General features: G+C 41.3%; 1 protein-coding gene across 1 annotated transcript in view; it reads left to right on the top strand.

Moving 5' to 3' along the window:
- Positions 1-13,537, top strand: part of LOC121642594 (F-BAR and double SH3 domains protein 1-like) — a 44,204-nt gene that overhangs the window by 18,925 nt on the left and 11,742 nt on the right. The window contains exons 9-15 of the mRNA XM_041989352.1: positions 2,019-2,114; positions 4,344-4,460; positions 4,638-4,742; positions 5,938-6,093; positions 9,452-9,580; positions 10,127-10,210; positions 10,294-10,435. Of these exons, the coding sequence (XP_041845286.1) occupies positions 2,019-2,114; positions 4,344-4,460; positions 4,638-4,742; positions 5,938-6,093; positions 9,452-9,580; positions 10,127-10,210; positions 10,294-10,435 (829 nt within the window). The remainder of the gene's footprint in view (positions 1-2,018; positions 2,115-4,343; positions 4,461-4,637; positions 4,743-5,937; positions 6,094-9,451; positions 9,581-10,126; positions 10,211-10,293; positions 10,436-13,537) is intronic.

Genomic DNA, 13,537 nt, shown 5'->3' with positions numbered 1-13,537 from the left:
GCAAATTTATCAATAATAAACATTAATAAATCACATGTACATAAGTCTTCACAGCGATGAAGCTCAAACGTGAGCTCAGGTGCATCCTGTTTCAACTGGTCATCCTTGAGATCTTCCTACAGCTTAATTGGGGTTTACCTGTGGTAAATTCAGTTTATTGGGCATGATTTGGAAAGGCACACACCTTTCTACAGGTGCTCGTCATAAAATTAGACTATCATGAAAAAGTTAATTTATTTCGGTAATTCAATTTAAAAAGTGAAACTTGTATAATGTAGACATCCATTCCTCACAGACTGACATATTTCAAATGTATATTTCTCTCCGTTTTGAAGATTATAACTGAGAACTAATGAAAATCCTAAATTCAGTATCCCAGAAGAATGTGGGCATTATTTTTGAGCTAGGACCTGTAATGGCAAAATTATCCCTATTTCTCCATAGTGAAGAATTCCTTTAAAAATTCCTGGATTTAGATGATGATCTCTTAAAATCCATTATTTGTTCCTTATTCCATTTTTGACATTTTCTACAAATTTAATCAAAATCCGTCCATAACTTCTTGAGTTATGTCACTAACAAAATACAGGACCTCTGCCTTGGTGGAGCTGATAAAAACAAGTGGTCTGACTTAGAAGTGGAAAAAAATGCACCAATCCACTTTTTTCACTTCTGACACCGATATCTGAGATTTGGTATCAGCCGATACCGATCTGATACGATACAGAAAAACAGGCTGAATTACCAGCAAATGATGTCTTATTGTGTGGAAATGATTGAGATCTTTCTTTTGTGCAAGGCAACATCAGACTTGGCTTAAAAATGCATTTCCTTTTTTTTAAAAATGTGGATAGACATTGCTGTGGCTCATTGAACAACACTCCTCACCATCCGGCTGGTCCAGAGCAAAGCTGATGACTGGTGGAAAAATGTTCCCAGTTTTACTGATGAACAGTGGACAGAGAATTTCCGTATGTCCAGAGAGACATTTCAATCCATCTGTCGGTGCCTGAAGCTGCACTGGTGAGGATGAACACAACTTAACGTCTGGCTGTACAGCTTGAAAGGAGAGCTGTTGTTGCCCGATGGAAACTGGCCACAAACTCCAAGTACAGGAGCATAGCACACCTGTTTGGAGTTGGTATTTCAACTGCCTGTCGCTGTTGGAAAGAGTTCTGTTCCTCTGAAGAAATCTTGTTGTCTGGATCATCAGGATGCCAAATGTAGAAAAACTAAAAGACAGCCCTTATCCACAGCCAGGTATTCCACTACAAACACCTGCCGCAGATTGTTGATTTGGTTATTATTTAGAAACGCTTGATAATTGTCAGCTTTGTTTTTCTGTAAAAGCTGTCGGAAGTTCTCTGTTGTGTTTCTCTGCAGGTGTAGCAGGTGGTTGTCTGGTGATAATTTGGTTTATTGCCTTCTATCTGTTGTGTCCTTGTCTCTTCTTTCTTCTGTCTGCTTTCCTTTTTGCTTCTTTTTGCTGTCCTCCTTTTTCTGTCCCCTCCAGTCTGATCCAGAAAGTTTACATAGATTCCATAATTCAAACTAAATAAATAACAGTAAATCAATAAGTGAATCAGATTATCAAGGGGAGCCTTATACCCATAAAGCTCCCCTTGGCAAAGCAAAATTGTTTGGCACAACACAGCAGCCAGGCCATCATTCTGCTGCCACCATGCTGAACAGGACAAGTTAGAAAAAAAAGAATAAAAAGAAAAAAAAGGACAAAGCTTAGTAGTGAGTCGCTAGAGAACAAGTGAGGTACATGCTCATGGGCTTGTGATTGACGTGCCAGCACACTAGCAGTGCATTATGGGACTTGAAGTATTATGGTGATGTGTGCATTCTATCAGCAGGTCAGCTCTAATAGTGATTAGATATGATCATGTGGGCAAAAGATAATTCATTCACGGGCAGGATGTGCTTTGAGTTTGACACATGTGATAAATGTCACTGCTGTGTCTACAGAATAATATTTCATTTCTTGATTGTGGATTGCGTGTTGTTTTCAGATGACCAGAGAGAGAAATATTGAGCAGTTTCTGCAAGAATCATCTTCCTTCAACAAATCACCTGATTTCACCTTCCAGCCTGCTCCCCGGGACAAGGTGTGTTTGTTTTACAGCATTTCTGGTGTCCAGTAGCACGGAGTCACCAGTATTTATGGAGACAAAATTTTTATGAGGACCAAAATGCTGGACTCCATCAGTTCCTTCATTCATCATTTTCTGCCCCTGCTTTATCCTGTTCAGTGGGACAATATGGGACAACAACAGCTGGGGGCAGACCCGCTTTTTCCACTATGTGCATCAGGGGGTGCACAATGATTGAGGATAAAGATCAAATTTAATCATAGTCACGGCATATTTAAAGTTAAAATTAAAGTCAAACATAGTGTATGGCGAAGCATGATCCATGTTGTTGATAATTTGTTTTACAGGCTGCTGAAGACTGAAATGACAAAAACAGAACAAAAACAAAAAAAACTAAAATCTGCTGCTCAAACAGAAAACCAGAACAGATCCGCCCCCTTAACTCACAGCCAATCAGACGCATCATTGTTCACAGGTTTGCGATTTCTGGGCTTTTGACATGTTTGATGACTGCACATGCTTCTGGTTTATTATGGTGGTGGTAAATTTATTTATTTAATGTTTGGTATCATTGTTAATCTAGAAGTATCTTTGTTATTTTATTAAGATTTTATTTTCTAATTTTACTGGTGAAACTGCTGCTAGCATTGATATTGATCTAGACCAGGGGTGCCCAAAGTCGGTCCTCGAGGACCGCTGTCCTGCAGATTTTCCAATGTTTCCTGCTTCAACACACCTGACTCAAATGAAATATATTCAACAACCTATTAAGTTTTGCACCATGACTCATCAATTTGTGTCAGGTGGTTTTGGAGCAGGGACACATCAGAAACCTGCAGGATTGTGGCCCTTGAGGACTGGAGCTGGGCATCCCTGATCTAGAACTTTGAGGACATTAAGAAAACATTAAGCACAGCCAACTTTATTTATAAACCACCTTAAAAACAGCCACAGCCACTGAATGAAATCCTGAACATTGGAGTGATATGCTCTTAAAGATGCACTACTTTACTTTTGCCATTTTCCCAATGACACTCCCCCTACTGACGGCTTATTCGCTGCCCTACATGGTAGGTGGGAGCTGCTGACCTCCGGCAGTTGGGTGGGAAGCTGGGAAGTCCATAACAGAGCGGTTCTTCCCCGGCGCCATGCACGGTGACAGCGGCGAATAGCTGCGTAAGCTGGAGGAACCCAGATCTCCTCTTGTGGCTCGAATAAAAAAGGTTGAAACCTATTAACCACCTGAAAAGGGGTGAGTCTAATGGCTGAAGAAGGCAGGGAGTTATGTGCATATTCCACCCAAGACAGATTCCTAGCCCAAGAGGACGGGTCCCCAGAGCACAAACAACGAAGATTGGTTTCCAAAACTTGGTTGATCCTTTCCAACTGACCATCAGACTGAGGGTGAAAATCAGAGGAGTGAATACTGTGATCCCCCAAAAGTCATCAAAACAAAGACCGAAACCTAGAAGTGAACTGAAGCTACATCCAGAGGGAGACCGTGCTGCCTGAATACATGGACTACCAGGAGATCCGCCATCTCTTTAGCTGTGGGTAACTTGGGAAGAGCAACAAAATGAGCCATTTTGGAAAACCTGTCCACACTGGTCATGATAACGGTTTTGCCTTCTGAGGGGGAAAGTCCACAAAATCCATGGAAACATGAGACCAAGGCCGTTGGGGAAATGGACAATGGATGAAGAAAAACCAGCATGGTAGTGGCGTGATGTTTAGGACTGTGCACACACTGGACAGGCCGAGACGAAGCTCCAGATGTCACGTCAGTAAGTGGGCCACCAGAAAAAGCTCTGACTCATTGGACTTCAGCCATTCCCCACAGGTTTGCTGTTAACCGCTGAGTGAGGAAGCAGCTGGGAACTGGCCTGAACATCACCAGCCCACTGATAATTATAGGAGGAGGACAGGACCGAGCAAGAGATGAGACATAAGTCAACGTCAGAGACAGAATGAAGATGGATGGATTAGACACTTTGGATACTTTTCATCACTTAGAAAATCTGATACTACTACTACTGAAGTTCAGTAGTGCTGCTTTAAGACTTAGATGCATGAAAATGATCCCACCAGGTCCGCTTTAATAACTGTGTATCTTAAATCAAGATGAGATCTTATTATTAGTCCCACATGGAGAAATTTACAATCAAGAGTTCATAAACAGATTTCCAACTGATAAAACATGCTGAGAAGGAATATTTAAATGTTTTCTGTCCTCTGCACATTTAGGTGTCTGCTTTGCAGGATATCTGTCTGATAGAAGGAGAAAGCTGCCTCGTGAAGGAGGCCAAGAAGTGGGCTACCAAAGCTGCCAAGGACTACAAGATTGTCACTCATGGAGAGAGGGTGGGATTTCATTTTTATATTTCTCTGTATTTTGTTTTTATTTTGTCTATTTGACTCCAATACTAGTTAAAACTGTTTGCATAAAAGAATATTAATTTTAATCTATAAGTTATAATAAAATTATTGCTGCTAGAATAAGAAACTTGAATCAGTTGTCTTGCTTATTCTGGGCTTCAGGCTCTACAGATGTTGGAGAGTCGATTGAAGCTCCTGTCGGGCGAGACCGGGCTGAGTGTGGAGCAGAAGATGGCAGAAGTTCAGGAGAGTATCAGAAAAGCCAAGGTAGATGACTTTAAAAGGGATTTTTCCATATCTATCTATCTATCTATCTATCTATCTATCTATCTATCTATCTATCTATCTATCTATCTATCTATCTGTCTATCTGTCTGTCTGTCTGTCTGTCTATATAAATGTACATATGTGTGTGTCGTGTGTTCATGTTTTAGTGTGTGTTGATGTGTTGATGTGTGTTAATATGTTGATGTGTGTTAATGTGTTGATGTGTGTTAATGTGTTATGAGTGTTCATGTGTTGGTGTGTGTTACTGTAATGTGAGTGTTTAAAGTGTTTTAGTGAGTGTTGATGAGTGTTACTGTGCTGGTGTGCGTTGAGGTGTTAGTGTGTGTGAATGTCTTGGTGTGTTGATGTGTTGGTGTGTTTTGATGTGTGTTAATGTGTTGGTGTGTGTTAATGTGTTGGTGTGTGTTGATGTGTGTTAATTTGTTGGTGTGTGTTTATGTGTTGATGTGTGTTAATGTGTTGGTGTGTGTTAATGTGTTGGTGTGTGTTGATGTGTGTTAATTTGTTGGTGTGTGTTTATGTGTTGATGTGTGGTAATGTGTTGGTGTGTGTTAATGTGTTGGTGGGTGTTGATGTGTTGGTGTGTGTTAATGTGTTGGTGTGTGTTGATGTGTGTTAATTTGTTGGTGTGTGTTTATGTGTTGATGTGTGGTAATGTGTTGGTGTGTGTTAATGTGTTGGTGGGTGTTGATGTGTTGTGTGTATTAATGTGTTGGTGTGTGATCATGTGTTGATGTGTTAGTGTGTGTTAATGTGTTGGTGTGTTAATGTGTTGATGAGTGATGATGTTTTAATGTGCTGGAGTGTTAATGTGTTAGTGTGTGTTAATGTGTTGATGAGTGATGATGTGTTAGTGTGTGTGAATGTCTTGGTGTGTTAATGTGTTGATGTGTGTTAATGTGTTGGAGTGTTAATGTGTTGATGTGTGTTAATGTGTTAGTGTGTGTGAATGTCTTGGTGTGTAAATGTGTTGGTGTGTGTTAATGTGTTAGTGTGTGTGAATGTCTTGGTGTGTTAATGTGTTGGAGTGTTAATGTGTTGATGTGTGTTAATGTGTTGGTGTGTGTTAATGTGTTGGTGTGTTAATGTGTTGATGTGTGTTAATGTGTTGGTGTGTGTTAATGTGTTGGTGTGTTAATGTGTTGGAGTGTTAATGTTTTGATGTGTTCATCAGCTCAGCGGGGTGAAGGCTGAGGCTCGCCTGGCTCTGCTGTCCGAGAGCATTTCAGGACCCGAACGCTGGTTTGAAATCGCCATGAGGCAGGCAGAGGAGGAGCTGGAAAGGGAGAGGCATCTGAGCGAACAGAGGAAATCTACTGAGGACTTCTCAGTATGCAAACACTCTCACACACTGTTTTCCAGCGGTGCATTATCATGATACCACCATCACACATGAAAAATAATTCTGGGACCTCTTGTTGCATATGTCAGTGTTTGTATTGGAATTTAAATTTTAAATAGCAAAAGACATGAAACAGCCAGATTTACACTAAATGAGTTTTTGAAGCTTTTTTCTATCGTGTTAAACTTTTTGGGATACTATTGTAGAAGGTGGAGAACATCATTTCTTTGAATCACTACATATAAAATCTATTAAATGACCCTGAACAAACATGAACACTAACAAACATTCACATGGAAAGTTTACCATGAAAAGTACCATCCTCAGTGAATGGATTGTCTGTGGTATTCAGAGAAATGTGCAGCAGTGCTGCTCCAACATCTGTGCTTCTAGCAGTGAGGCGCTCACATGGTGGTTGGTGGAGGAGAAGCTCTCTCTGGTGGAAGTCAGGATTGTGTCCCAGACTTCTTTACAGAGTCTCTGCTCCTCATCTCTTCTCATCTTTGGTCTTGTAGCTTCTTGCTGCTGATGTTGAGATGAATCTCTGAGGGCAGACCAACTACTGCTGTTAGTACATCTAAATATCAGAGGATCTGGGGTCAGAAATTAGAAAATGTGGCTGCATTTTCTTTGCAATGAAGTTATTTTTCAACAATACTATTATAGCTCTGCAGCTTTCATCATTATGACAAAGTTTCTATTGAGAAGAATCATGACCTGATCTCACCTTATTGCTTCACGCGACTGGTGAAGCTCTGGAGGCCATTTCTGATGAAACTGCATCAATGTCCTTCTTCTGCAGTTTCTGGTACAACATGTCTACATGAGGAAGGAGCTGCAGAAAAAACAGGAACGCCTCATCCTGCATCTTCCTCAGGAAGCCAGATGCCTCCCTCAGTGTGTTGCTGTGGAAAGAACCTGATGCTGTGATGGTCTCAGACCTCTGTATGAGTTCATCTGGGTTCTCACAGTGTTGACAGTTCTGCTGCTGAAGTTCCATCTTGTGGCTGAAGTTCTTGGTAACCTTCTTGCAACAATCTGGTCAAGAATGCTGGTGCGTTTGGGTGAGCGGGTAAAAATCTGACAATACCGCCCAGATCAGAAAAAGGTGAGAAGTGGCCTACTCCATAATCAAACTCAGCTGATGTGCACGACACTGCACATAATGGGCATTTTTTAAATGCTCATGGACCTTCTGCTGCACACCAGCTTGCTCTCCTCCCATCACATGGGCTCCATCATATGCTTTTGCTGAGTTTCTCCTTCACCACTGGAAAACAGTCTGTTCAGTCTGTCCAGCAGTACACTGGTAATCATATTAGATGTTGCATCTGCAACAGGAAGAAACTCGAAAAGCGTTCTGCACCGTATTCTGCGCATTGACGTACTTCACCACGAGCACCAGTGTCTGTGTAGAAACGTTGGTAGTTTTATCAGCTTGGATGGTTACAAACTTGGTAGACTTCACCTCCTCTGTGATGCGACTCCTGACGACAGCTAGCATGCTCTCCAGAGTCTCGTTCTGGTCTTTGACGTTCCCTTGAAAACAGTCGCGGTTTTCAGGTGCTCCTCAAGCACCACATTCAACAACACCACCAAGTCAACTAATCCACGGTTAATGCCAGGGTTGTTAGAGCCTTTGTTGTCGTCTTTACCAAGTGGCAACCTCTGCCTGTAAAATGTGAAGCCTATGTGGAAGTGGAAAAAATTGCAGTTGCTCCCTCACCCACTAGGGTCTGGCTCCAAAAAAGAGCAAATCCCCATAGACTCCTATGTTAAAAAGACCAACTTCACAGCAGAAATAAATATGTTTAAAACCTGGTACAAAAATCCATATTAGGATTAATAGGTCAAGTTCACCTTCATGACAACTGTGAGGGGGGTGAATTTTTTCTAACTCATCCATACGGTTGTTATTTAATCCTGAAATTTGGCATAATTAGGGGCGTGTCCTTTTGATTGACATGTATCCAATAACTGCAGAAAGAAGGGAGTGTGTAGCACAACCACGGTTTTTAGCTGACTAACAGCATGCCTTAGCTTTAGACCGCCTACCTGTGTTAGCTGGTTAGCTACCGTTAGCTCTGGTTTAGCTCGGTTACTTCTTAGCTACAGGCAGCTCAGAGTTTGATGGGTGTCAATCATCCACCCCACCTTCACAGTCCCCCTCTCAACTCCACCTCTTCACCCATTTTTAGATTTTCCGGGACTAACAACATGCATGACGCTCCCAAGATGGCGATGGTGGGAACCGCCCAACAAGCTTTTGTTCTTCAGAAACCTATGGGTGACGTCACGGAGACTCCGTCCATCTTTTATATACGGTCTATGGTCTTTATCCTGCATGACTAACTCAGACACTCCACAAAACTTCACACAGTCAATGAGTTGAGCCAGGATGTGTTGGTTTGTGCTCACCTCATCGTGGTGACAGCAAACTGCTATCTGGTAGCTCTCATCGATGTTCTCACGGCCAAAAGATAAAAACTTTAAACAACTGTCCACAGGAATGTTGGATGACTCGTGTTTCTCCACCTTTTCAGACAGATGGTGCATGTCAGTAACTCCTGTAGTCATCTACGAGATGGAGGCCGTCGTACGGCCTTCAGGGTGGAACAGAACACGGGTAGCAGAACAACGCACTGGCTACCTCACAGCCTTTTAGCCAGTTTTTCTGTTCATACCACCACCGCCAAAATCCTGGAATATCAGATTTCCCACCTTCTACAGAAACTTGCTTGATGTTCAGATCTGGTCTTGGTGGTCCTGATTGTTCTGTTGCCAATTTATCTTCGTTGGTCCGACGACTGAAGGGAAATTCTTTCAGAGAAATGATGGAGTTGCTCTGACAATTAGCCATCTTTGACCTTGGATGCAGCTAGCTCCACCTACGCTACTGGCCAGGTGGGATGATACGTATGACGTGTAAGCCCTCCTGGAACCCATATTGCTTCTTAGTTATAAATTTTATAGTGTTGGAAAGTCTGTTCTTTACCTTTTAAATGGAGCCACATTTGGAGGGAAAATGAGCAGCAGAATTAAACTTTATTTAACTTCACCAGTTGGGACCATTTTGTAAAGTTTAATTATGAAACGAGCAGAATGAAAATTACAGTCTGTAACAGTCAGGATAGAAAACCACTGCATACACCACGATTTGGAGTTATTTTATTATTAAAAATCTAATTTCATTTTAGTTTGTATTTTTTCAGCTGAGGTGTCAGTTCATCTTTCACATTAAGAATACGACTAAACATGTAATTTGGAGAAGAAAAGATTAAGTAAGACTGAGATATCTTGTATTTCTGTCTGATAACACGTCTCTGGTGCTTGTTGCATGTTTCAGGAAGATGAGTTTGAGCTCACTGACTTCGAGGTCTACGATGATGAGAACGGAGACATTTTTGCAGATCTAGTTTCAGCCTCTGGAGTGTGTGTCTACCCTGCAGCCTGCAGAGTTATCTTCAGCTATCAGGTGGTTAACCCTTTTGGCGCTGGGGTTTTTAAAGCCTTTAAGGCAAAGTGTAAATGAAACAAAATGTTGAATATGAGCAGTTTATGATGGCACTAAAAGTACTCTTCTAATTATATTGTGACATCACAGTTTGGCATCTGTATTAGATTCCATAACTTTTACTATGAATATATAAGTATGAAGATATATATATATATATATATATATATATATATATATATATATGTGTGTGTATACGTAGCTGTGAGCTTCTTCCTGTTTTCAGCGGTGATGAAGAGCAACATGGGCAGTGTTGTAAAGTCCGCTTGTTGGGCTTGTTTTTCTATAAAGTCGCTCGTAAATTTTGGACTTGTTTTCTTGTGTAGTTGTTTGGTTGGGCTTCCTCTGCTCCCTTTAAGAAACCCTCCTGATTCTCTCACAGCTGTCTACAGTAAAGCAATCATTCCTGGATGCCGAACAAGAAATGTGAATGCAACAGTCATATTTTGCTATTGCTTATAATACTAATTTCAGCTGTAAATGACACAAATGTGTTTCCACCTGTAGGCCAGCAAATCAGATGAGCTGTCAATCACAGAAGGGGAGGAGCTTCAGTTGATAGAAGATGGAAACATGGAGGACTGGCAGAAGGTAAGGGTATTTTTATCTGATCAGTGATTGTTTGGTGAGCTGCAGGTCATGATAAGGATGTGGATATGTCCTGGTCCCTACAGGTGTGTAACTCCTGTGGTCAGGTGGGGTACGTTCCTGAGTGCCCTGTGCAGTTCCCGTGTTTGCAAGCAGAGGACCCCTCTCAGCCAGACGACTCAATCAGTTCCACCCTCTCCTTGGCGAAGGAGAAGGTAGAGCACAGAGGTCAGTGTTATGTTGCTCAGCGTGCCCTTCATAAAACATAAAGCACAGGTCACATGACACAAACAGCTGAGACCGATGACTTAACCTTAGCATTTAGAGTAACTTCTCATTTCTACCATCACAACACATGAAAATTCAGAAAACATGTGGAATTGTGTTTTATACAGTTGTTAATATAGTGTAGAGTGAGAGAATGAAGAGAGCTGAAGGGAGACCACGGTGTTATATATCTGTAGCCAAACAAGCTACAATGCTACTTGGAGACTCCTCATCCTGAACACAAAGAAAAGGTTGTTGATTACTTTAGAAACAAAATCAACTGTTGTATATAGCAAAGTTGTTTTACTAAAACAGCATCTGTCTCATTGAAAGCTCAACTTACCTGAAGCAGTTTGCAGTTTCCTGGTTTTAAAATACCTCACACTGTAGCAGAGGGATTCCTTCTGCCACTGACTTGGTTTTAACTGTAATTAACAAAGAAGCCGCTAAAAACTGAAGACTTTTTTGTTGAACATTTCTTCATATGTTTCTTTGTAAGCATCAGGGTGCATGTGGTAGTGGGGTGGGTAATGATCAAAATTGTGATCATTAGTCTGTTCAGAAGGGTCCTTGTGCAAATAAATAATTCAACTGAGCTCATTTAGTTTTCATCAGAACCGTCGATGCAACATTTCCGTTAATACCCATGCACAAAGACTGACATACAGGCATCAGTTTGCATGTGCATGTAGAGTTTTAAGACTTGGAGAGAAATTAGTCTCATAACCAGGACTCATAACACTCGCCAGCCCACCTCATGTGAGTTAAATCCTGTCTGGTGGGTAAAAATAAAAACTTCCTGTTCAGTTTGGTGGGTGATGAACTAGTGAGCCATCTTTCAAGTGAACAAGAGGAGTCAACTTTGTCAGGGAGAACTGAATGTTCAGCTGCTGCTGCTGCTCAGCAGGAAGGAGGCGGGACTTTAGTTTGATGGACACCCCATGCAGCCAATTGCATGCTAGGAAGACTGAGCTCATACCATTGTGTGAAAGAAGAAAAACGCTTGGCAGTGTAGTGGTCCAGCCCATGTTCGCAAAGAGAACGAAACCGACCAGGAGATGGAGTAAGAAACAAAGAAAAAGAAGTTTAAACATAGTAAATTTCCTCACAGATCATCACCATTGACTACACAGCCGCTTTGTATGCCTCTTTCAGAGACGGATCATCACGAGCTCCTCACCATATTGCATTTAAATGAAAACTGGGATCTGTGTGAAAGCTACAAGTCAGACTTTTTTTTTTCTGTTAATTTGTGCAATAAAAACGTTTAATTGAAATATTTAATCAATATTAAGAATAAATGCAGATAATCGGGCAATTTTTGTAAATGTAAGATAAAATTTAGGGCTACAAAATATCTTAAATTAAGAGCTGCTCAGAAGTCAGAAGAGTCGGTTCTTTTTTGGGAGCTTAGCCAAAAGAGCCGAACATCCCATCACTATCATCCGCCCCCTGATAACTCGTCCCCTCCCTCCTCCTGCAGAGTGCATTGTGCAGGACTGGTTCCGGCTGTCATCATCTAATTAGCATAACCATCCTAGTACATATATTTGTAAAGGATGCTGCCATGGAGAGGGATGTCATGGAAAAGGCAAAAATTGATAAAAAGACAACCTAAAAATGTTTAGAATAGCTAAAAAAATAAAATAAAATAAAACAAAAATAAATTCTTCAGTCAATATTTGCTTAATTTCATTTAGTGTAGTTTTTTCTTTTAATTAGGAGTTTGCAACATGTCACAACACTTTTAACTTTTTAAATGTTTTCCTCCATTCTGCATTAATAGACATGACTATCTGATGGTAAGCCAGCAGCAGCTTTGTATGTTTCATTTTCAGTCTGGTCATGAAACAGAGATCATCTCCTGCTCTGAATGCTGCTGCTGTGGCGTGAGGACCAAGCCTCTTTGGAGTGCTTTTGGAGGGGGAGTGGTCTGCGCAGCACCCACTCCTTGTTGAGAAAAGTAAACTACGTTCATTCACGTCAGTCTCCAAAAGTTTCCAGTAATACCAGAAAAAGTCGCTAGGTTTCTCGTTAGTCGCTTTTGTGAAAAAAAGTCATGAAATGGGTCTGTAAACTTATTAAATAAAGTTCCTGAGTTGGCAACACTGCTCTTTTCCCTTTTTCTTTTTCTTTTATTCTTTTATCTTTAAGTCAGAATATGAGGAAAGGGCGCCATTAAATTGTTATTTATTTAAATCTATTTTTTTTTTCTTCTCTTTGTTTTTTCCACACAGCGGGGACACTCTAGGCCAGGGCTACTCAATTCGGTCCTACGAGGGCTGCAATCCAGCAGGTTTTCCATGTATTCCTGTACCAACACACCTGAGTCAAATTAATGAGTTATTGTGTAAAACCTGATTGGCTGTTAGAGCCACTTAATTTGACTCAGGTGTGTTGGTGCAGGGATACATGGAAAACCTGCTGGATTGCGGCCCTCGTAGGACCAAATTGAGTAGCCCTGATCTAGGCAGTCAGCAACTGCTTAGTAACTGGTTAGTAAGTTAGTAAGGAACTTTTTTTTGCTGCAAAAGAGAATGTTGTTGTTCAGCATTTTCATGAAAAACTCAACAAGGCTTAAAAAAAAAAAAAAAAAGAACTAAAACAAAAACATCCTTTCCTCTTTGAAATTACCATCCATCCATTTTCCTGCCGCTTATCTGGGGTAGGGTCGTGGCCTGCCTAAGCATAGAAACCCAGACTTTCAGAGGATGAGGGAGGATCCCGGGGTGTTCCCGGGCCAGCTGATATAGTCCCTATCAGCACATCCTGGGTCTTTCTCAGTGGGACATAACCAGAACACCTCCCCAGGGAGGCATCCAGGTGGCATCCTAACCAGATGTCCGAGCCACTTCATCTGGCTCCTCTCACTGCGGAGGAGCAGCAACTGTACTCTGAGCCCTCCCAGATCACTTCAAGGAAAAATAATACTTGAATCTGATTAAAATCCAGATGACCCAGCTTTCCACCAGCAGTTAAATGCAACATATTTGGAGAACTGTGACGAGTCTGGGCATGAAAGGAGTCTAAGAAGTCACACAGGCTGATATGTGCACACGTGCA

The sequence above is a fragment of the Melanotaenia boesemani genome, chromosome 7, assembly GCF_017639745.1.
Source record: "Melanotaenia boesemani isolate fMelBoe1 chromosome 7, fMelBoe1.pri, whole genome shotgun sequence".
Classification (NCBI taxonomy): Eukaryota; Metazoa; Chordata; class Actinopteri; order Atheriniformes; family Melanotaeniidae; genus Melanotaenia; species Melanotaenia boesemani.
Note: the sequence above shows the minus strand (reverse complement) of the source record. Positions and strands in the feature narration are given on the sequence as shown.